This window comes from Mustela nivalis (assembly GCF_964662115.1).
Source record: "Mustela nivalis genome assembly, chromosome: 3".
Taxonomy (NCBI): Eukaryota; Metazoa; Chordata; class Mammalia; order Carnivora; family Mustelidae; genus Mustela; species Mustela nivalis.
The window spans coordinates 47,841,254-47,864,804 of record NC_139022.1 but is presented as its reverse complement, the minus strand read 5'-3'; the positions used below and the strand labels follow the sequence as shown (position 1 = coordinate 47,864,804).

The 23,551-nt window shown below is 35.2% G+C and overlaps 1 protein-coding gene across 6 annotated transcripts in view; it reads left to right on the top strand.

Moving 5' to 3' along the window:
- PJA2 (praja ring finger ubiquitin ligase 2) overlaps positions 1-23,551 on the top strand; it is a 72,412-nt gene that overhangs the window by 12,650 nt on the left and 36,211 nt on the right. For 2 of the 6 annotated variants that reach the window (XM_082724908.1, XM_082724910.1), the window contains exons 2-5: positions 10,875-10,992; positions 12,308-12,508; positions 13,933-14,986; positions 22,975-23,160. In XM_082724908.1, the coding sequence (XP_082581034.1) occupies positions 10,962-10,992; positions 12,308-12,508; positions 13,933-14,986; positions 22,975-23,160 (1,472 nt within the window). In that variant the 5' untranslated portion in view covers positions 10,875-10,961. Of the gene's footprint in view, positions 1-5,958; positions 6,151-10,874; positions 10,993-12,307; positions 12,509-13,932; positions 14,987-22,974; positions 23,161-23,551 lie in introns of all 6 variants that reach the window. The other 4 variants (XM_082724911.1, XM_082724913.1, XM_082724909.1 and 1 more) reach the window with 3 other exon arrangements.

The following is a 23,551-nucleotide window of genomic DNA, read 5'->3' as shown; positions in this document are numbered from 1 at the left end:
ATCGAGTCCTGCATCAGGCTCCTTGCTCAGTGGGGAGCCTGCTTCTCCCTCTGGCTCTCTCTGTTTCTCATGAATAAATAATGGAATCTTTTAAAAAAAATCTATTTTTCAATCTATCATTAAGAAAGGAAAAGGCAAGCCACAGACTGTTAGTATAGTTGGGATAAATAAGTCGGGTAAAGGACTTGTATCAAGAAAATACACATAAATTACAAGTCAAAAAGAAAAAGGCACACAGCTCAGTTTTTAAAAACATGCCAAAAAGTGACCAGATTCTTTACAAAAGAAGGTATACAAAAGGCAGTGTACACAGGTAAAGTTGCTCTATGTTATTATTCATCAAGGAAATGTCATCATCACACACCTACGAGAATGGCCCCTGTTAAGAGATTCACCATAACAAGGGTTGCTAAAGATCAAAGCAACTGATACTACTATATGTTGCTAGTGAGGACTACTTTGGAAAACTGGTAACAACTGTTATAGTTAAGCATGGCTGTATGTACTGTGACCCAGTAATTCCAGATCATACTGGAATGTGTGTAAAAAATGTGTATAAGAATATTTATAACAACATGAATGAATCCCAGAAACATTGTGTTGAGCAAAAGTAGACAGACCACAAAAGAGTTTATACTGTATGATTCCACTTGTGTAGTTTAAAACAGGAAAAACTAATCTAGAGTAGAAGTCCAGAAAGTGGTTGCCTATGGTTTGAGAGAAGTTTAATCAGTTGGAAGGGGTGAGAGAGAACCTTCTGAAATGATGGTAATGATTTATATCTTGATGTAGGTGGTAGTTATTTGGATATATGATATAGGAAGAAATTCATTGAACTATATAATGCATGCTGAAGAGTTTTGTACTTTTTAAAAAATAGTTCTTCAACAAATGATTGCAGAGAAAAGGAAAATACTTGAAAAGATTTTATCATGAAAATTTCTAAACAAATTTCTGTGGAGTACAAGGAAACCACATTTATACAACAACTTGCATCAACATTTTGCCATGCTTGTTTCTTCGTTTCTCCAAACCTACTCATATAAGCTCTTTTTTTTTTTTTGTAGTTAAAACACATCCAAATGTCTAAATATCATAGGTATATTAATTTGTTTTGGACACATTTTGTGAATTTTTATCATCATGTCAAGTTTGCTACATTTAATATGCACAACATTGAATTTTCTATTTTTCTTTTTTCCTGTACTTTTTTTTTTTTCCGTTTCTTGGCTTATTGACATGGAAATAATTCTAAACTGTTTATTTGGAACTGATTTGACTTGGCATCCCAGAGGAGGGTGGGTTGAGCAGGGCCCTTCTTCGGTCACATTTAAATCAGATCTTCCTATCTAAATAAGAGGTAAATTTGAGGAATAGCTTTCATCCTGTTTTTTTTTTTTTTTAATGGATTGGTATTTTATTCTTCCATCTCAATTTGTCTTTGACTTTAATCTTTTTTTTCCCCTTTGCCAGTTATATTTGCAGTAAACCATAAAAAGTCCTTATTGTTCTACTGTGTTGGCTATATGCCTATTTAATTTCTCTCTATGGATATTCATTTAAAAATAGCATTTTGTAACAGTTATTTCTTTCTTTTAAAGCTTTATTTATTTGAGAGCAAGAGAGCGCTCACATGAGAGAATGAGAGCATGAGAGTGTGCAGAACCGTGGGGGGCCAGCAGGAGAGGGAGAAGCAGATTCCCTGCTTAGTGGGGAGCTGGACATGAAGCTCCATCCCAGAACCCTGAGATCAAGACCTGAGCCCAAGGCAGACCCTTAATTAACTGAGCCATTTAGGTGCTCATTTGCATAAAACTTCTTAAAACAATTTTTAAACAATTTTTAAAACCATTTTTGATGAGATATAGGCTTTTCCATAACAAGTTGGAAATACAGTTTTTTAATCTACTTAAATATAAAAATTTTGGATTATCTAAAGGTCTGTTTCCAATTACATATATTTTATGTTTTTTTTTAGTGGAATTTTCACTGTATCTGTACTGAGTTTATTAAAGCTTTTACAGTAATTGACAGAAAAGTCACGAAAATTGGTATTTAAGTAAGCTTACTAGCCTTTTATCAGATTATCTCCTTGTGTTAGTAGGGATAGTAAACCCATTTGATCTCAGAAGTTTAACAGTTGTACTTTTAAAATTTCTCTCTGAATTATCTATTGTCATTTCTACAGTTGTTCATTTACAGAATCTAGTAGTCATATCCCGAAAGTTTTCTTGTGTGTCAGCTTGTAACTTCGAAGTCTAGTGGCTGATAGTACATTATTTGATTTGCTACAATTCAGTCTTCTTGTTTTTAGCAATATATAGGAATAATATCACCTTAGTCCTTAATTATTGTGTATCTGCTAGTTACATTTAGTAGAATATTTTGCAGTTGCCACTGTGTACAAGCAACCTTTTGTGCTTGTGCCTAGAAGATATGAAAAATCTAGAGAAAAATTAAAAAGAATGTGTAAGTATGAGAAATAGTTTAAGTGTAAGCTAAGATTGTTATTCAAAGTAGATACTTTATTAATCTCTTGGAATGTTTACTTTGCCTTAGCAGCTAAAAATAGAAACATGAGATAATGTTAGTAAACTAAGTTAAGGTGCCTCTGAGTGGGTCAGTCATTTTAGGGGTCTGCCTTCAGCTCAGGTCATGATCTTGGGGTCTTGGGGTCAAGCCCTGTGTTGGCCTCTCTGCTCAGCAGTGAGTCAGCTTCTTCCTCTCCCTTTGTGATCTCTCTTGCTCTTGCTCTCTCTCAAATAAATAAAATCTTTAAACTAAGTTAAAATGTAATTGGTTCCATCATATACAAAACAGATTTCTGGCAATACTTGTTATAGTTTGTCATAAACTCATTTTGTCATAAAGTTTGTATTATTGAATTTATAACTCAAGTTTGATAATAATTAACCAAAATTTTGTATGACTAATATTTTACTGAAAGGAAATGCAGACTATGATGTAATTTTAGAAGTTTGTTTTATGAGGAATTTTAAGAAATATTTTTAGGGCATTTTGTAGGCATTTTTATAAAGGCAAATATGAGAGAATGTAAAACAGATTTTCCAGTGGGCTCGGAAGAGTAATCAGGACTTTGCCTTTCAAATAGTTGGATTAAATTATATTTGTTTATCAACTTACTTATCTATTTCTAGGAAAGGAAGCTGAACAGTGAGTTATTTATAGGCAGCCTGCTAACTGAAAGAAAGTAGTTGCAAATTATATACGTGATAAAGGGTTAATACCCAAAATATATTAGGAATCATGCAACTTAATAGCAAAAAACCAATCCAGTTAGAAAATGGGCAGAGCATATGAGCAGACATTTTTCTCCCATCCAAGTACTAACCAGGCCCGACCCTGCTTAGCTTCCGAGATCAGACGAGATCGGGCGCGTTCAGGGTGGTATGGCCGTAGACGAGCAGACATTTTTCTAAAGGCAACATACAGAGGCACCTGGGTGGCTCAGGAGGTAAAGCCTCTGCCTTTGGCTCAGGTCATGATCTCAAGGTCCTAGGATCAAGCCCCACAACAGGCTCTATGCTCAGCGGGGAGCCTGCTTCACCCGTCTCTCTCTGCCTGCCTTTCTTGCCTACTTGTGATCTCTCTGTCAAATAAGTAAATAAAATCTAAAGACAACATACAGATGGGCAGCAGGTATATGAAAAGATGCTCAGTGTCATTAATCATCAGAGACAGGCAAATCAAAAAATGAGATATTAACTCTCATCTGTTAGAATGGCTTTTATCAACAAGAAAAGAAGTAACAAGTGTTGGTGGGGATATAAAAAGAAAACAAACAAAAAACCCTGTGCACTCTTGAGGAGATTGTAAACTGATGCAGCCACTGTGGGAGACAGAATGGAGGTTCCTCAAAAAATTAAAAGTAGAACTACCACATGATCCAGCGGTTCTACTTCTGGGTGTTTATCTGAAGAAAACAAAAATACTAACTTGAAAAGATAACTACACCCCTGTATTTTTTGTAGCATTATTTATAATGGCCAACGTATGGAAGCAACCTAAGTGTCTATTGTTTGGTGAATGAATAAAGAAGATGTGGCATAAAGTCAGGGAATGCAGAGTTTTGCTGGCATTCACTAGAAGCTAGACATGAGAAATATGGCCCTATTGACACCTTGATTCTGGACCTTTAATTTCCAGAACTGTGAGAGAATTTTTTAAGGAAAGAAAGACAAGAAGAAGGGATTGTCCTAGGGAAGGAAAAAGTTGCAGCAGTGTGTGTGTGTACACGTACAATGGAGTATTATTCAGCCATGAAAAAAGAATGAAATCCTGCCATTTGCAACAATATGGGTAGACCTTAAGGGTATTATACTAACTGAAATAAGCCAGACAGAGAAAGACAAATACTGTTATGACCTCATATGTGGAATCAGTAAAAGCTCATAGATACAGAGACCAGATAGGTGGTTGCCAGAGGTGGGCGTGGGAGGCAGGCAAAATGGGTGAAGAGGGGCAAAAGGTACAAACTTCCAGTTACAAAGTAAGTCAGTCATGGGAATTAACACACATTGTGGTGTCTATAGGTAATAATCCCATATCATATATTTGAAGGTTGCTACAATAGTGCTCGCTTCGGCAGCACATATACTGAAGGTTGCTACAATAAATCTTAAAAGTTTAAGAAAAAAATTTGTTACTATTTATGGTGATGTTAACTAGATGGATGTTACTTTGATGATCATTTAGCACTCTATACAAATATCAAATCATTATGTTGTATACTCAGTACTAATATGCCAGTTACACCTCTGTTTGTTTTTTGTTCTTTGTGTTTTTTTTGTTTTGTTTTGTTTTTGAGTTATTTTTGGCTCCCAGCAAATATGTCACAGGGGTATAGATCCAAGCTTTTAGTTGAAACTCTTCTGGAAGTTCAGCGGATTTCTCCTTTCCTTTGCCTAAAACTTCACTTAAATCAGCCAGATTTAAATTCTAAAAGTAAGTGTTCCTGATGCAGTAGGTATGTAGTGAATATCTGTTAGAGGAAAGGTAGAATATAAGAGCTAAGAGCAGGTCTGACATTGCCCGCCAGCAGAACACCAGTGTAATTCATTTTGGTACTGTCAATCCTAGTATGGCACTACCTATGCTGCAAATAAGCAGATCTTTTTTAAAAGGGAGAAAATATGCTTTCATGAGTGGGGGGGTAGGAAATCTTTGTTTTTTAATATTAAGTAGAAGTATAAGAAAAAATCAGTATCTTAGTACATATAATTTAAATTATTTGTGTTTATTATTTATTGCAGGATAATTTGTTATGCTTCAATAGAACTAATAGCTGGGAACATTTATTATATCTCATAGTTTCTGAGTCAGAAATTCAGGAGTAGCCTGTCTGGGTGGTCTCAAGGTCTCTCAGGAGGTTGCAGTCAAGGTATAGGTTGGGACTTCATCTGAAGACTTGATTGGGACTTACTGAAGGTGCTGCTTCCTGGGTGATTGATTCACATGGCTGTTACCAGAAGATGTGAGTTCCTTCTGGCTCTTGGCAGAAACTGTGGACATGTGGACCTTAGGATTGCTTGAACGATCTCCTGTGTAACAGCTTGCTTCTCCCAGAGAGATGAGCTGAGAGACAGCAAGAAGGAAGCTGCAATGACTTTTACGCCCTCATCTTGTACATTATACATTGTCTTCAGTAGAAACAAGTTGCTAAATACAGCCCACACTGAAGAGGTGCAGATTCAGCTTTGCTTTTTGAAGAAGTTTCAAAGAATTTGTAGATCAGAATTGTTTGTTCATTCATTCATCCTTTTGTTCAACAGACATTTGAATTTATACTGTGTTAGACTATGTGTTAGAACCAGTGCATTTAATAGATTGCATTAATAATGCATTTAAGTAAGAAGAAAAAAGCAAGGTCTATGTATTTAAAATCACTACTCTTTATTTATTTTCTTTAAAGATTTTTTTTTTTTTTATTTGACACAGAGAGAGATCACAAGTAAGCAGAGCAGCAGGCAGATAAAGAGGGGGAAGCAGGCTCCCCGCTGAGCAGAGAGCCCAATGTGGGGCTTGATCCCAGGACCCTGAGATCATGACCTGAGTCGAAGGCAGAGGCCCAACCCACTGAGCTACTCAAGAGCCCCTAAAATCACTACTCTTTAAGTTCTGCTGTAGGAGGTGTGTATCCCATAACCATGCTTTTCCTTGTATTCTTTTGAAGGTTGTTTTTATTGTCTCTCTGTAGCTGCTGGCATATTTTTCCTAGTCAAAATGATAAAGTGATGACTTCCAGGTTAATAAGATCTAGAATTAATACTTCGCTGATTCACTCTTTTAATTCTTAGACAGCAGCGTATTTATATAGTTTACTTGATGACAGTTCATAAGAAAGAAATATATGAAAGTCCCAAAGCATTTGAATTGAATAATTGAATCATATGTTACTTATTACATGACTACTACAAAGAGCAAGAGACTAATTCAGCAAAGCAAACATCTCTTCAGAAAGAACTGGGACTGAATGTTTCTGATATACTTGAGATACAAGTTTGGGACTGATGAATTAACTATTTTAATCTATTTTAATCTTGACACACTACTGTGGTTTTTATTTCTTGCTCTTCATCCTCTCTCCTCCCTGTTCTGCTTTTTTTTTTTTTTAAATTTTCATACTTTTTTATTTGGAAATGAGATAACACTGTTACAGATACCTGACTATAGCTGGCCTTAGGTGAAATAAAAATAATTAGTATTTACAGAGGGATTCCATTCTACGTTTTTTTCATAAGGCATGAACTACTTTTGAAAAAAATAAAAGAAGCAGAGAACAAGAAAGTATAAGAAATTTAGAAGATTATTACAGAGAATACTGGAAGTAAAAGTAGATGAAGTTTACCAGCTCACAGAGTGAAAATGAGAAAGAAAAGTTTGCAGACAAAGGATTAATCTATGTAGGCAAAATACAGAGAAAATACGAATTTTGAAAAAGGACATCTTTGAGACAAACTGACACAGGTCCTTGAAACAGCCCAATTAAGGCCATGTAGGAGAAATTTTAAAATGGCCTGCTCCTTAGAAAGTCCTTGTGGCATTATAGAATATCATTTATTAAGAGGATAACCTAAATATTCCAGGGAGAAAAATTAGATTACATAGGAGAAATAAATTGGCAGAATGGGATGCCATATTCCAACATGTTGGAATGTTGGAATGTTGGATGTTGGAAAACAGTGTGTCTCAGAGTTTGGAGAAAGTGGTTTTGGGCCATACCTAAAGTATGAGGGAGGGATGAAATGTTTTCAGGCATGTGACCCAGAGTTTACCTTCTTCTTTTTTTTTTTTTTTTTTAAGATTTTATTTATTTATTCAACAGAGAGAGATCACAAGTAGACAGAGAGGCAGGCAGAGAGAGAGAGGGAAGCAGGCTCCCTGCTGAGCAGAGAGCCCGATGCGGGACTCGATCCCAGGACCCTGAGATCATGACCTGAGCTGAAGGCAGCGGCTTAACCCACTGAGCCACCCAGGCGCCCCAGAGTTTACCTTCTTATGTAAAATTTCTGAAACAGTTACTCGATCTTCTAGTAAAGACAGACAACACACGCACATGAGGACATGGGATTTAAATCAGAGGACTGGGGCACCTGGGTGGCTCAGTGGGTTAAGCCGCTGCCTTCGGCTCAGGTCATGATCTCAGGGTCCTGGGATCGAGTCCCGCATCGGGCTCTCTGCTCAGCAGGGAGCCTGCTTCCTCCTCTCTCTCTGCCTGCCTCTCTGCCTACTTGTGATCTCTCTCTGTCAAATAAATAAATAAAATCTTTAATAAAAAATAAATAAATAAATAAATAAATCAGAGGACTTAACTCAGAAGTACAATCAAAAGATATCAGAGCCAGGGTCATGGGCCTTGAAAACAAGTAGACTTGTTTTCAAAAGTATAGACGAGGATGTTGGAGGGCTCAGAAGAGAGTATCTTTAGGAAGCAGGTGGAATCACATTAAAGACATTTTTTAAGGAGTGCCTGGGTGGCTTAGTTAAGTGTCCAGCAAGGTTAAGTATCCTTGATCTCAGCCCAGGTCTTGATCTTTGGGTCTTGAGTTTTAAGCTCTGCTTTGGACTCCATGCAGGGTGTGGCGCTTCTTTAAAAACAAAACAAACCCTCTTACTCAAACAATGGTTTTCAGTTCTTTGGACTCTTTCCAGTTGCAGCTCCTTTTCTCTCACTATCTCTTTATAGCATTCTGCTCAGTCTTTTACATCCACCATTCTACCAGAGGTGCCCTTGTCAGGATCTTCAGTATCCTCCATGTTGCTGAGTTCAGCGGCCAGTTATAAATCCTCCTCATACTTTATCTCTTAGCAGCATTTGGCACAGTGGATCAGACAGTTCTGTCTGAGGCACTTTCTTCATTTGGCATCCACACTACTGGGCTTTCCTTTTCTCTCATTGGCCTATGCCAGATTTTCCTATTACTTCTTTTTTCCTGGCCTTTTTGTGTTGGATCATCTCAGGGCTTCAGCCCTTGAAATTTTTTCCTTCACCAAGTACACTTAAATGTCCAAGTTCATGCTTCTTTGAATATTATTTACATACCAATCACTCACAAATAATACTGGCAGCTCAACGTTCTTTAGTCAACTCCAGGTTCCTATTTAACATTTTCTACTTGAATGTCTGATAGATATCTCAAATTTAACACATCTGAAACTAAACTGAATATATTTCTCCAAACCTGCTTCTTCCACAGATTTTCCTATTTCAGTTAATGGTAACTCTTTTATGTTTCTAGTTGTCCAGACTATAAAGCTTAGAGTCAACCTTGACTCCTTCCTTACCTTATTTTATAAACTGTATCAGAAAATTTTGCTGACACTGCTTTCATAATTAATTCAGAATCTGACCATTTCTCACCACTTTTTTACCCTGGTTTAAACTATTGTCATCTCTTGCCAGTATTATTTTGATAGCTTTGCAACCAGGCTCCTTGCCTTTGACCTGTTTTCCTTCAGTCTGTTCAAAACAGTAGCCAGAAGGTTCCTCTTAAAACAGAAGTTAGGTAGTATCTGTTCTGTGTTCAGAACTCTTCAGTGCTTTTCCGGCTCACTTAGAATAAAACCTGCATTTCTTGCATTATCCTATAAGGGCCTAAGTGATCTGTTCCACCTAACCCTCCGCACCCACCCACCCTAATTTTCTAACCCCATCTGTTGCTTTCTCTCTTATTTATTCCATTCCAGACTTCTTGCTATGATCACTTCTGAAAGTTTTCACCTCAGGAACTTCCTTTTATTCTGCCTAAAATGTTCTTGCCCTAGATTTACACATGGTTCTCTCCCTCACAGGTGTGGGATGATCAGATGATCACTACCCAGTGAGGTTTTCCCTAACCACCGTATTTCTAATTGCATACCCTCAGCAACTCTTCAGTCTCTGTATATTTTGCTCCACAGTATGTATTGTCTAACATATATTTATTTACTTCTTGTTTTGTTTAGTGTCTGTACCATATACTGTAATTTTAAGAGGTCAGGAATATTTGTACACTTAGTTCATTATCGTCAGCACTAGAAGTAGTACGTGGGAATATGGTGAAATAAAGCTTTATTGTAAAGAAAAGACTCAGTAAAATACTTGTGATCATGATCATGCTTTACAGTTGCCATGTACTATACTGTGAATATGTGAAGATTCAAGTTATCTCAGATCATTCAGATTCAAGTTATTTCAGATCATTTTTCTTAGTATTAAAACAATTAAGTAGAGCTTATGTTTTTGCCAGTATAGTAACTTTGGGGGGGGGCAGTATTATTTATCCTTTAGCTGTTGCTAATAGTCTGACGTGGTTCACAACCTATTGCTGAATTTGTAATTTATATTGGAGAATGTGTGTGTGTGCTCTTATGTATGTTAATATATAGCTATCTATGGCTAGACAGATAACATGTACAGTTAAGCTCATTTGCAGAACTGTCATCTTCTACTAAGTGGTGATAGGCAATTAACAGGTAATTAGCCATATTTCCAATGTTTAAGTAAATAAGGTGTTTAAATAGAAATGTAAGCCCTTACCATACTTTTTAAAAAAGCACAGGTTGCAACTTTTGAGTTAGTAAATGAATTAATGGCAAATCAGAAGGTCATTTTATATTTGTTACATGATAATAAAATAATTTAGTTTTAAATTAGAGTAGGTTCTAATTTGGGATTAAAATATCTGAATGAGGGTCACCTGGGTGGGTTAAAGCCTCTGCTTTCGGCTCAGGTCATGATCCCAGTGTCCTGGGATCAGGCCCTCCATCGGGCTCTCTGCTTAGCAGGGAGCTGCTTCCCCCTCTCTGTCTCTGTCTGCCTCTCTGCCTACTTGTGATCTCTCTCTGTCAAATAAATAAATAAAATCTTTAAAAAAAATCTGAATGGTAAGTTGACTATTTTTAAACAATATCATTATTTACACATACTAATTTTAAATTGTTCCAAGCCATTATGCATTTTTAAAATAAAGTTTGTATTCCTAGGGTTAACTTCTTTTAACAGTGCCAGGGCTAAAGGAATTCCAGTGCTTGATGGAGAAGCAGAGAGAGCATAGTGTAGTAGACCCCCAGATAGTTTGGTTACATAGCTCAGTAAACATTTCTTCCAGTTTGTCTGCTTATTTACTTTTAAATTATATCTTTGTTATCATTGTCAGTCTCAAGGATGATATATACTAATAAGGTTTTTTAAGAGGAGATGTAACTTTTCAAATAACCATCTTGATAGTTGTAAGGTTTTTGTGGACTTGTCAGATCACATTGTATTTTTCTATTATGGGGCTAAAAGAGCTTCACTAGGAGGAGTATTAGTTTTGCCATTTTTGTTTTGTGTTTTGTATTATTATTTTGTTTAATCCATGGTTTCTTTGTAGGAATCTTCTGCAGCTTGTTCATTGTATGAGTAAAAACCAAGTCATATCCATAATTGCACTGAACTGGGCACAAGAAAACTGCCATATATGTCACAGTATACTGAAAAAGAGCCAGCAGGTAAGCAGAGTTTGTCAATTCCTCTACATTGAGGACTTTGTATTTTTCTCTCAAGATACCTTGAATAGTGTATGTGACATGGAGTCATGGTCTTAATTTAAGGCCATTTTTGATTGGTATATTGAATATAAAGCTTAATTTCCAATTTTTGATATGAAAATAAGTATAAGTAAAAGTTCTTATTTTCTTTCTGTACCCCCTTGGCTACTATTTTGCTTTCCATTTTGGAGACTATTCCTTTGGAGGAGTTGTAAAGGGTACTGTTTCTGTAGTCAAACTCTTCAGTTACTGGACGGTTACTAAATACTGAATTTTAACTTTAATTTTTTTGATCTTTAAAATGAAGTACAATATCTGTCTCATAAGTTTGTTGCAGGAATTAAATAACAATGTAAAACTTGATTACTCTGTGTTATAAATAATGTGTTTTTTATCTGTGCTTGGAAGCAGTTATATTGTTTTAATGCAATAGAACAAAAATATGTAATTGTTCCTTTGATTGTTTCATATACTGTGAGAAAATTTTTTTTTACCTCTTGTATAATATATGTAAAATCTAACTGACTAAAGAAATTTAAACCTTTTCTATATAGATGTGATAATGTTCTTAGTTAAAGGTGCTACTGTTTACTACTATATATGCTTCAGCCATCAGAACTTAGTATTAAAGTTGTTCAAATGTTGATGGGTTTTTGCTACCACAGTGTATACCATTGGTAGTTTTGGAAGGTGGGGTAGCATGTCTTTGACTTGGCTCATTGCTGTTTTTTTTTTGGAGAATTTTATCTGACCCTAATATTTGGAGTATGTTTTATTATGGCCCAGTTGGTTCTTCATGATAGTACAGATGCCAGTTAAAGTTACCTATTACCTTGGATAGGAATGCATTCACTTTTAATGTAATTGAAACCATCATTTCATGTACTAGTAATTCAAGGAGGTATTAAGGAGTTATACATAAGGTACTTTACTTAGATAATTTGGAGGATCGTTGTCCAATCCTTAATGAGCTTTTGCAGTATGGTGTATGAATTTTGCACATGAGAAATTGCTTTTATTAGGTTACATCATAAAAATCTAAAATATCTTAAAGATACCAACTTTAAAAGCTATTTTGGGGGGTAAAGAGGCATATAACTCTCATAATATTTAATGTTTACTTTTCAGGTATGTTTTACAGTATTAATAAGGTGTACTGGATGTTCAGTAGCATATGATTTGGCAAGAAATAGCATTTATGTTGAAATATTGCCCCTACTGGTCACCAGAATAAAAGTCATTGTATGACTCTCTTATTTTTAACTCTGTTTTTCAGCAATGGATCAAGAATCCAGCAAGGCTGCCTGGCCCAAACCAGCAGGAGGATATCAGACAATCACAGGCAGGAGATATGGAAGAAGACATGCATATGTCAGTTTTAAACCATGTATGACGAGGCATGAAAGAAGTTTAGGTCGGGCTGGTGATGACTATGAAGTGTTGGAACTAGATGATGTTCCAAAGGAAAATTCCTCAGGTGCGCAACATGGGATTATATAAGAGCTATCAATAAGCATGTAGGAATTGATCTTGTAATATTTGAGATTGTGTGTGGGTTTTATGTGTCTATGATACATTTCCTCTCAAGAATTCTATTTTGGTATTTTAATTGAATTTAATATTATACAATTAAACATAGACAAAAATAGAATCCAGTCAGTCATTAAAATATAGCTACATTGCCATGGCAGTGATTACCTTATCACATCCTTTAGCCAGTGGAGATCCTCAGCTTTCGAAAAAAACTTTAATGTGAACTGAATATGTTTTTCTTGCATATTATATTTAATAGCTTTTTTGTTTTAATTGTATCTCCAAATAATTTAGGTTGGCTAATTTGATTTTTTAAAATCATTTTATGATGTATGAATGTCAAATAATAGTTATTTAATTAAAATTTCTTAATTATTCTGTGGTCTGGGAAAGTATTTTGCATATATGCATGTACTTTAATTACACATCTTTGGGCTACACATCTGTGGTCATCTTATTCTGAGCAAATTTGATAATTCTAGGTTATTTTTACTGTCATTTATAAACAAGAGCCTAAATTATTAGCTAATAAGTTCATTCTGTTAAAGAAGCCTTTCTCTGATATGATGAGACTGCTCTTTAGTTATTTATAATTTATAAATTTTTGTTCCAACAAAATGGGATATCATCCAGCAAAACTCAGATGTCATCATTCTTTATTATTACATTAGTAGTAATAAAAGGTAATCAGGCTTAAAGTGATTTATAGAATAGATATGATTTTATTTTTGTCCCAAGATATGACAGACTATGGCAAAGAGATTCAGCTTGTTGACTTTTTGTTGTTTTGCAGTCATAGCTGTAACATATCTAAAGTTAACTCATTATTATAGATGCATTATAAGAATCCATTCTGGGAGTAGAAATCTAATATATATCTGGGAACTGAGATATAATCTTCTGAATTGACATCAGACACAATTGAATTTCATTTCTGTTAGATCTGTAACCTGTTCTTTTATCTCTGAAAAATACTGTTGCAGTTATTTTAGCTGCCCATAATAAAAGAAGTTAAGTTTGTATTGTGCACCCTAACAACTGGGAGGGCAGATTGGTTACCCTATGACTTGACTTATACCTCTCCTTTTAATGTCTTTTACAGAATGTTTTAGGTATCTGGATTTAGGCAAAAAACCTCCTAAAGACATCTGAGGCAGAGGATACTGAAGGGCTCTACAATGGCATAAATGAACTCATAGGATAACCGGTGTGCCCTCTCAGTTAAGGGTGGGAGCATAGAAGTACCTGCCAGAGAAATTCAGTCATACTCAAGCGCATAATTATTAGTATAATATCTGCTTAAATAGTCATTAGTAAATAAAATTATATTTAATGTCTCCAAATATGTTTTCTTTATTCTCTGTGAAGGTTCCAGTCCATCGGATCAAGTTCATTCTTCTTTACCCAATGACACTTTATTTGAAAAAAGTGAAACCGAAATTCCCATTTGTGATACAACATTGAATCAAACCATTGAGAGCAGTCCATCCTTTGCTGCGGTACATCATAGCGAGGAGGGCAGGGAGACTTTAGGAAGCAGTACAGATCTTCATAATCACTCTGAGGGAGAATATACTACAGAAGCTTGCAATGCTTCAAGTGTACAAAATGGAATTTCATTGGTTCAGACTGACTCTTATAATCCAGATGGCACGCATGGAGAGGCCAATGACCGTCTTCAGCTTTCTGCAGAAGTTGTGGAAGGTGGTGGCTATCAGGAAGCATTGGGCAATACAATATTTGAGTTGGCAAATGGAGAGGTAGAGGCATACACTGGTCTTTCACCACCAGTTCCCTCTTTTAACTGTGAAATAAGAGATGAATTTGAAGAGCTAGATTCAGCACCTTTAGTCAAAAGTTCTACTGGTGATACTGAGTTTGTCAGTGAGAACAATCAGGAATTTCAGAGGTCCTCTTCTGAAGATGAAGTTGTTAGAAAGAAACAACAAAATGATACTAGCCAGGAGAGTCAGAGAGAAAATGCAGCTGAAGATGCAGTGTGTGCTCCCGGGCATATCTGCAGTGAACAAAATACTAGTGATAAGGGAAAGAACCAGGGAAGTTTTCCTGAACAGGTAGTAAGGCCCAAAGTTAGAAAACTGATAAGTTCAAGCCAGGTGGACCAAGAAACAGGTTTTAATAGGCATGAGGCTAAACAAAGAAGTGTTCAGAGATGGAGGGAGGCTTTGGAAGTTGAGGAAAATGGCTCAGATGACCTATTAATAAAATGTGATGACTATGATGGAGAACATGACTGCATGTTCTTGGATCCACCTTACTCAAGAGTTACGCATAGGGAAACAGAACATAACCAAGTAACAGCAGAAAGTGGAGCCACAGCAGGAAGGCAAGAAGTGGTGGATAACACCTTTTGGAATGGCTGTGGAGATTATTACCAGCTGTATGACAAGGATGAAGATAGGTAAGATTTTGTACTTTTGTCTGATTGTGTGGTTTATTTCTACCAACCGTAACGTTTGATGGATGGGCTCTTTGACATGGTCAGGGAATTAGGTACTTTGGCCAAATATTCTTATTTTCTCAGTGTTAACCACACATGCAAACTGCTGTTTAGTTATTTACAGTTATTTACAGAAACTTCCTTTGGGGCATTTCAGGAGTTTATAGAAATTGTAATTTCAGAAAATTATGATTAGTTCTTAACAAAAGGATAGAGATACTAATTATTTCATTTCTTAGTATTTCATATTCTTAGTATTTCAGTTTATAAACTATAAAGTAAACATTATTATATTTAAAAAAAAATTCTGTGTTAATTCATCCTGGACTTAAAAAGTGATTTAAGATCACAGAAAATTTTGATAATACTGTATTAACTTTGCCAATATTTATTAATGTCACCTGTTTCTCTCTTCCTCTTGTTGCTCTTTTTTTAATTTTTATTTTTTTAAAGATTTTATGTATTTATTTGACAGAGATCACAAGTAGGCAGAGAGGTAGGCAGAGAGAGAGAGAGAGGAGGAAGCAGGCTCCCTTCTGAGCAGAGAGCCCGATTTGAGGCTCCATCCCAGGACCGTGGGATCATGACCTGAGCCAAAGGCAGAAGCTTTAAACCACTGAGTGGCAGATCTGAACTAACGTGAGGCCTTTTTTTGGAGCATTCCTAACATTTATTGCAGAAATATGAAAGTGTTTGATTACTAAGTTTTGGGGTTAGACCCCACTGGGAATTATTAAATAATACATCTGAATCTCAGCAGGAAAAAATCTGACTTTTAAAACATACTCAACCCTAAGATTTTTGGATTAGATTATGAACCTTTACTATACCTCTTAGGTTACTATTAAAAAATAATAATAACATCAACTTACCATTTTAGATAACTTATCTTTTTCAGAGTATAAGAGTGTTGCATTTTTACACCAGTTACATTTTTGCTTTCTTGAAGAAAATAATTTAAGTTGGACATACCTTCATCTTTGGAGACACACTAGTCAAAAAAATAATCCCCCCCCTTTTTTTTGCTTTTTATAGTCAAGCCTAATGTCATATAATAAAATTAATGAAACTTTTGCATCGTTTATCAGCCTCAAAAGTAGTTTTCTTGGCTCTTCGTTTAAATTGATTGTGTGTGTGTGCGTGCGCGCGTGTGTGTGAGAGAGAATAGTGTTAGTATTTCATTTGCCTACAATGACTGTGGACTTTTAATGGTTATAGGGTGTTCTCTTAATATGTTTAATTATAATTTGGTTCCTTAAGTGATACACCAGTATTCTAAACAATGATAGATTTTTTTAAAAAATAGAATATACAGAGGAAGAAAACACAGTTAGTAGAAACTTCTTTTTCTTTCATTTTTTGGTAATATATTGATTTATAGAACCTGAAGTTGAGTTGGCCTTAAAAGATGAAACTAATTTCGGAGTAATCTTTAAGACACAATGGAATGCCAGAAACACTTAGGGATTTTTTTGTTTGTTTAAGACTACCATCACAGAATAAATTCTCAAGGATAATGATTTTACCTAGGATTCCACTCCCGTTTGGATCTGTAACCCTTGAGATAGGTTTAAGACCAAATTGCAACAGTCTGGACCGATTGAGGAGTATTTCTATGCTGTTTCCAGTTCTTCTGCCCTCAACTTCTGCCCTCACAGTTGCCAGAATGTCTTTTAGTATGCTGTCAGATAAAGGTTGAAATTTAATAACCATGCATTCCTACTTAGTTTCATTTTGTCACTAGTTCCTTTACTTGATGTTGATGCTGTAGTCCTGCTGATTTCTGATAATAGCAGACTGGAGAAATGGGGAAACACAGTGACTACACAATGAGTGTCTTGAGAAAGAAGGTATAAATACCCTTTACCTTGAGTCTGAGATTCTTTTTGAGTTTTCTTTGCTTTGTAAAACTTAAAGATGCTGTACTTGAAAATTTTTCTTATCATGTTTATAATAGCTACAGATAGGAGCCTCTTATCCAGAACTTAACTAAAATCACCGTGACATTTTTAGTTATAGAAATTTTGGCCACTTTTTAAAAATATAGTTAAAAAAATACATAGTTCATATATTCTTTAAAAGTGAAAAGTATTTGAATGAATGCATGATCAATTTCCATCCTGAAAACTTTTTTAAATGATCACTTAATCATATCTGAAACATTACACTGTATGGAATAAGCATTGCAGCTGGTAGAATTGCTCTGAGCTGTTTGACAGGAACTGAACACCACCTTATTAAATTAGAATTGTGAGGGGAATTTTAATAGGCAGTATGTAATTACCAGACTTGGAATTAGACCAAAGAGCTAAGGTTAACATCCTGCTCTTTTGAAATATACCCTGAGAACTTTAATAACTGTTTGATGACAAGATCTTGAGATGAACAGAACCTTTTAACCATGCCAGCACATTTTAACCTTGGCTCTGAGTGAAGGAAGAGGCATGCCATCCACTGACCATTTTCTTAGAGCAGTTGAGGTTTCCTTCACAGTTTTTCTGTCCCTAAGCCTTGACATTGCTTAAAAGGTTAAAAGGTTAAACAGAAAAAACCAAAAACCAAAAACCAAAACACTTACCTAAGATAAATATTGAATGGTTTTGTTGTGGATGATGTTGAGAAAATAAAAGGAGTATTAGCTCTTTAGTTGATTTCAGTTTGTTATATTCAAAAAGGATTTGTTGAAATCTTCCTAAGTGTCAGACTTTCTGCCAGGTACTCTGTAAATGGAAATAATGATTCCTGTTCTCTTGGTGTTCACTACCCTTCTGAGGAAGATAAAACGTAAAGGTAATTATCATGAGACTAAATTAAGCTCCTGGCTGAAGGAGCTCCTCTGATATCCCTACAAATGAGGCATCTATGAGCAGCCAGCAGAGATCCTAAAGCATATCCTATAACATTTTAGCACACCTTTTTATCTTATTTCCAAGTTCCTAAAAGTTTAGAAGGAGTAAGTTAGGGATAAAGAGCTTTGTTCCTCAGGCATGTTAGGGAGTTACAGATGACAATATTCTGATATTTAGGGAAAAGACTGGAAAGTTGTAAAATGCAGGCACAGTTCAGAACCATCTGGGCCTTATTTACTAAATGAAGCAGACTTATAGATTGGAACAACTACCATTTGTAGCATTGTATTACAGCATAGTTCATTGTTAATGATAAAATGTCCCAGACTGCTTAGATTATTATATTCAGTATACTGTCTGAAAATGATATGTCCTAACATCATTTCCATCCAAAGTATTTTCAATAAAATTCAAAAAGTGTTTTTGATCCTCAGCTAGTCACATAACAAAATTATCCAAAATATAGTTCAGTTTTTATGGATGTGATAAATGTCACAGAAGACTAACAAACCAGTTCTTTGGGGGAATTTAAGGAATAAGTTTGCTTATGGATGCTTTTACTTCTGTATCATATTTCTTTTTTTTTAATTTTTAATTTTTTATAAACATATTTTTTTGGTGTATTATATTTCTATCTAAGATTTGTACTACACAAATTCTTATTTGCATAGAAATCACATGTAATTTTATTCTATATGTGAGAAAATGTTTTTGGTTCACAATTGAATGTGTAAAATGTAACATTGAAGTTATAGTTGACTGCTTTTGAATATAGCTCTAAATGCTAATGGGAGATAGTACCAATGAGAGACCATATGAAAATCGAAGTGGTACTTAAGTTTTATTTTGAGAATTTAAAAATTTTTAACTCATTTGCTCTTATATTCAAGGACAAATGGGTCCTCACTATCCCATCATTGTTTTGTATCCTATTTGTTCTGTTGCTTATTCTACTTGAAAAGTTATTTTTAAATCTTTTCTCTCTGCTCTTATTTCCATACACTCCTGTCACTCTCAGTAAATAACTTTGTTTCTTGCTTTCCTGGAGATGGTAAAATGATCAAATCTGAACTTTTTCTTGTTTTCCTTTTCTCCATATAGCAACATGTTAGTATCCTTTCCTGTTTTTTTCTTTAATGAAGAGAGGTGACTAGTCTCATTCTGTGTCTATAGTCATATCCAACACCTGACTTTATTAATCTTATACCAAAGTTGCTTCCCTCTACCTCATTCTGTAATTCTTCTAAACCTCAAGGGTTGATCTTGCTTTTCCTTTAACCACTTGCCTGTTTGTTTTGTGTTCCACTGCTGAATTTTCAGAATAAATATTCCATACCCACTGTTTCTGTTCCTGCTCTCTGCATTTTTAAATGCTTTGAAATCTAACTCCCAGTGTTATTTCTATATCCTCTGATATTAACAGTGACCTCTTCTTTGTCACATCCAGTTGACTTTTCTTGGTAACCGTTTTTGTTTTGTTTTGTTTTAATACTTCTGTTAAGCAGTTTGTTCACCCTTTACTATTCTGTGATTTCTTTTCCATTGACCTATGTTTGGTTTCTCTTTGGTGTGTCTTCTCTGAACCTCAGGGGTCTGCAGACTTTTAAAAGGGTAACCAGATAGTAAATATTTTAGGCTTTGTGGACCAAAAGACAAAATCAAGGATACTATCTAGGTATTTACATAACTGTTTAAAAATGCAAACAAAGAAAAGAAAAAAGACATTCTTAGCTTCCAGGCCATTAAAAAACAGGTGGCCAGATTTGGTTAAAGGGTCAGAGCATAGTTTTCTGACCCCTGGTATAAAGAGACTAAGACTAAAGCGTATTGGGTGACCAGGAGGCTGATTTTGATGTTCAGTAAGACAAACCAAGGGTTCAGAGTAGAGTTTCTTAGGTAGAGAAAAGAGGAAAATGGTGGTGTGCTGGTTGGAAATCCAGTTGAAATGTCTAAGCAGACAGCTTATATAATAAAGTAGCTACCACCTTTACTAAATGTTTGTCATTTTCCAAAAATTATTCTAAACATTTTATTTACAGTATTCATTTAAACATCATAAACCTCTCTGCTCAGCAGGGAGCCTGCTTCCTCCTCTCTCTCTGCCTGCCTTTCTGCCTGCTTGTGACCTCTGTCAAATAAATAAATAAAATCTTTAAAAGAAAAAAAAAAAAAAAGATTTGCTAACAGTTACTGATGGCGTATTATTTACCAGGCTCTGTTAAAATGTTTTGTAGGTATTAATTCATTTACTTCTCATATGAGCTCAGTGAATTATTATGTACTGTTACTAAATTCACCTGATGTGTGAGTGATAAAGGCACAGTAAGGTTAAGGTACTTTTTCATAACTACTAAGTGGTGGGTTCAGATCCAAGCAGACTGACTCCAGAACCTGTGTTCTCAACAACTGTACCTTAAGACATAGCATTAATGTATGACTGCAGCAAAAATAGAGAAGGCAGTAGGTAAATGGTTTAATTTTATGAAATATTGCTTTAGTAAAGTGAAGGATTTTGGAGTAATATTATGTATGTACTATTTGATATAAATTAAAGCAATAGTGATATTTAAAATGCATCTTTTAAGTGAGGGGAGGGAATGAGATTAAATTTAGGGACACCAATTAATAATGGACTTCCAGGTCTAGGTTTAGAAAAGAATACTGGAGCCAGGATTTTTAGGGGAAATGGAGACAAAGGAGACATTTTACAGAAAGAATGGAATGTAAAAAGGATTTAAACATAGGAGTTCATGAGATGTCAAATATACATGATATTCAGCTTGTGAGCAGGGAAATGCTATTAGCAGATAGAAAATCAAGAAATTTACCTGTCAAGTAAGTTTTGTTTTATAGCTTTTGAAAAGGAGGGTGAAAATCTAAAACTTTCTGGATGGCTAGGTGGTCAGGGCTAGTATATATATTTAAAAGTTACCTATTTAGGGGTATGGATTATATATAATGAATAACAGTGATACAGGGCAGGGATATGCAGATTTTTTCCCTAAAGGGCCGGAGAGTATATATTTTAAATTTTGTAAGAGGTAGAATTAAAGACAAACTTATAAAAAAAGAAAAGAAAAGAAAAAACATATTTTTCATCCAGAGACCCTAGGAAAAACAAATTTACCAATCTGTGACATAGGCTTCTTAAATATATTGACTATTGATCATAGGCATTCTTTTTATGTTACAGTTTGGAGATAGTCCATCAATTATTTCACTAAGTTAAAAAAAATTCAGAGGCTTTTAGGTACTGATTTCTGGACAGGGTCATAAAATACTTAAAATATGAGATTTCCTTTTTAAATAAGTTAAGTTGCCAGAAATTAATAAAGAAAGCTTACTGTAATTGTTAATGAGATACCAAAATTGGAACTGGAATATAGCTTCAAATTTGAGAGGCTTCGTAGTTGAGGAAACTTAGTTCAAGAACTCTTTTTTTTTTTTTTAAGATTTTATTTATTTGACAGAAATCACAAGTAGACGGAGAGGCAGGCAGAGAGAGAGAGGGAAGCAGGCTCCCTGCTGAACAGAGAGCCCGATGTGGGACTCGATCCCAGGACCCTGAGATCATGACCTGAGCCGAAGGCAGCGGCCTAACCCACTGAGCCACCCAGGTGCCCCAGTTCAGGAACTCTTTTAAAACTATTATCTATGTTAGATGTTTACACTGATACAAATCTAGAAATGATTTACTTAGATTATTTTTTAGATTACAGAAAATTTTACAAAATAAAAGCAATTAGGGTCCTATTCAACTGAAGGAATATCTTTTACTTGCTATGCCAGAGCTATATAGCATTCTTTCTCCAGAATGCTCGTGCTTTGCTGCCTATCATTTACTGAAGATTGGAAGTTGATTTTACTTTTTTACGTGTAACTTCTCAGAGCTTACATTACATTAGTGCTACTCTTTTTTAATAGCATTTTGATCTCTTCGGTTTATCTGCCTATAGAAGGAGGAACTCATTAACTAGTCTAGTTAATATATCATTATTAATATAACCACTAGTGATACATCATCATAAAAGTTATTTCCTACTAATTATCACTTCTTTCAGAAACAAACTAAAATTTATAATTTCTTTTTCTTAAAAATCATGGCACCAAAGGGAAATCTTTAAGGGGATTTTTTTTTTTTAGATTTTATTTATTTGACAAAGAGATCAGAAGTAGGCCGAGGGGGTGGGGAGCAGGCTGCCTGCTGAGCAGAGACTCTGATGCTGGGCTTGATCCTAGGCCCCTGAGGTCATGACCTGAGCCAGAGGCAGAGGCTTAACCCACTGAACCACCCCCCCCAGGTGCCCCAAGGGGATTCTTGATCAGCATGGTTGATATGGTTGGAAAGGGCATTTAAGATTTATTTTCACCATTAATAAGTACAAGATAACTGTACTTTAAGAGTAGTTAAATGTAACCAAATTAACCAAAGTTAAAAAATATAACCAAAAGTCATTTTCTGAGGTTCTTCATTAACCCTTCTATCGTACATTTTGGTTCCTTATCTACATATTTTCTTGCAGGGAAATTTATTTTGTGTTCACAGTTCTACCAAAAGACGTTAGTAAAGATTAGTCAGTGCAGCTTTTTATGAATTTGAATCTCATTTCACTTTAAAGTCTTTTGTAAAAAAGGAAGGAAAAAATAGTTAAGCTTTTGAAACATGGTAATAGTGGAATAGAGAATATGTCCCCAGTTGTCAGTATGTAATTAGAAAGTTGTTTTAGTCGGGGTAGATGAGTAATAAATCTGTTATTTATTTCAGAAAACATTTAATTTATGATTACCAAATTAAAATTTTATTTAGATACACGTCTAAGAAATAAAGAACCCTATATCTAAGCACCATGGAATTACTTACTTTAGTGAAGAAAATAATGAATTGACATTTCTGTGACTTGCCTTATGCTTTATTCATCGGAAAAAGTTACATTCTGCTGAATGTATTTATTTCTGTCCTTACTTTTAAAATATTTTTTTTAAATTGACTTGGCACCCGATGAAGCATGTGTGGCATAGTCGTACACTGTATACTGTGATGCCTCCAAATGACAAATGTACAAATAGTGACGTTACTGTATTTCTGTTCTGAATTTGCAGTTCAGAATGCAGTGATGGAGAATGGTCTGCCTCATTGCCTCATCGGTTTTCTGGTACAGAAAAAGATCAGTCATCAAGTGATGAAAGCTGGGAAACTTTGCCAGGAAAAGATGAGAATGAACCTGAATTACAGAGTGATAGCAGTGGTCCTGAAGAAGAAAACCAAGAATTGTCTCTACAGGAAGGGTATGTTTAACAGTGAGATTTATTATTTTTATGTGTATCATCTGAGAATTGTATCTCATCACATTCAGATGTTGGGGATGCTGTTAATTTGCATGTACAAGCCTCTATGTAGGACCAGTAAATCCTACTGATCTTTTTTTTTTCATTATGCTTTTGGTATTTTACAAAGATCAATTAGATTGAAAATTCTAGTAATTTCACTATCTTTTCTTGAGATACAGTATATATTTCCACTTTACATTAAAGAAAGCTTGGACATATAAAAGCTGTTTCGACGGGGCGCCTGGGTGGCTCAGTGGGTTAAGCCTCTGCCTTTGGCTCCGGTCATGATCTCAGGGTCCTGGGATCAAGCCCTGCATCAGGCTCTCTGTTCAGTGTGGAGCCTGCTTCC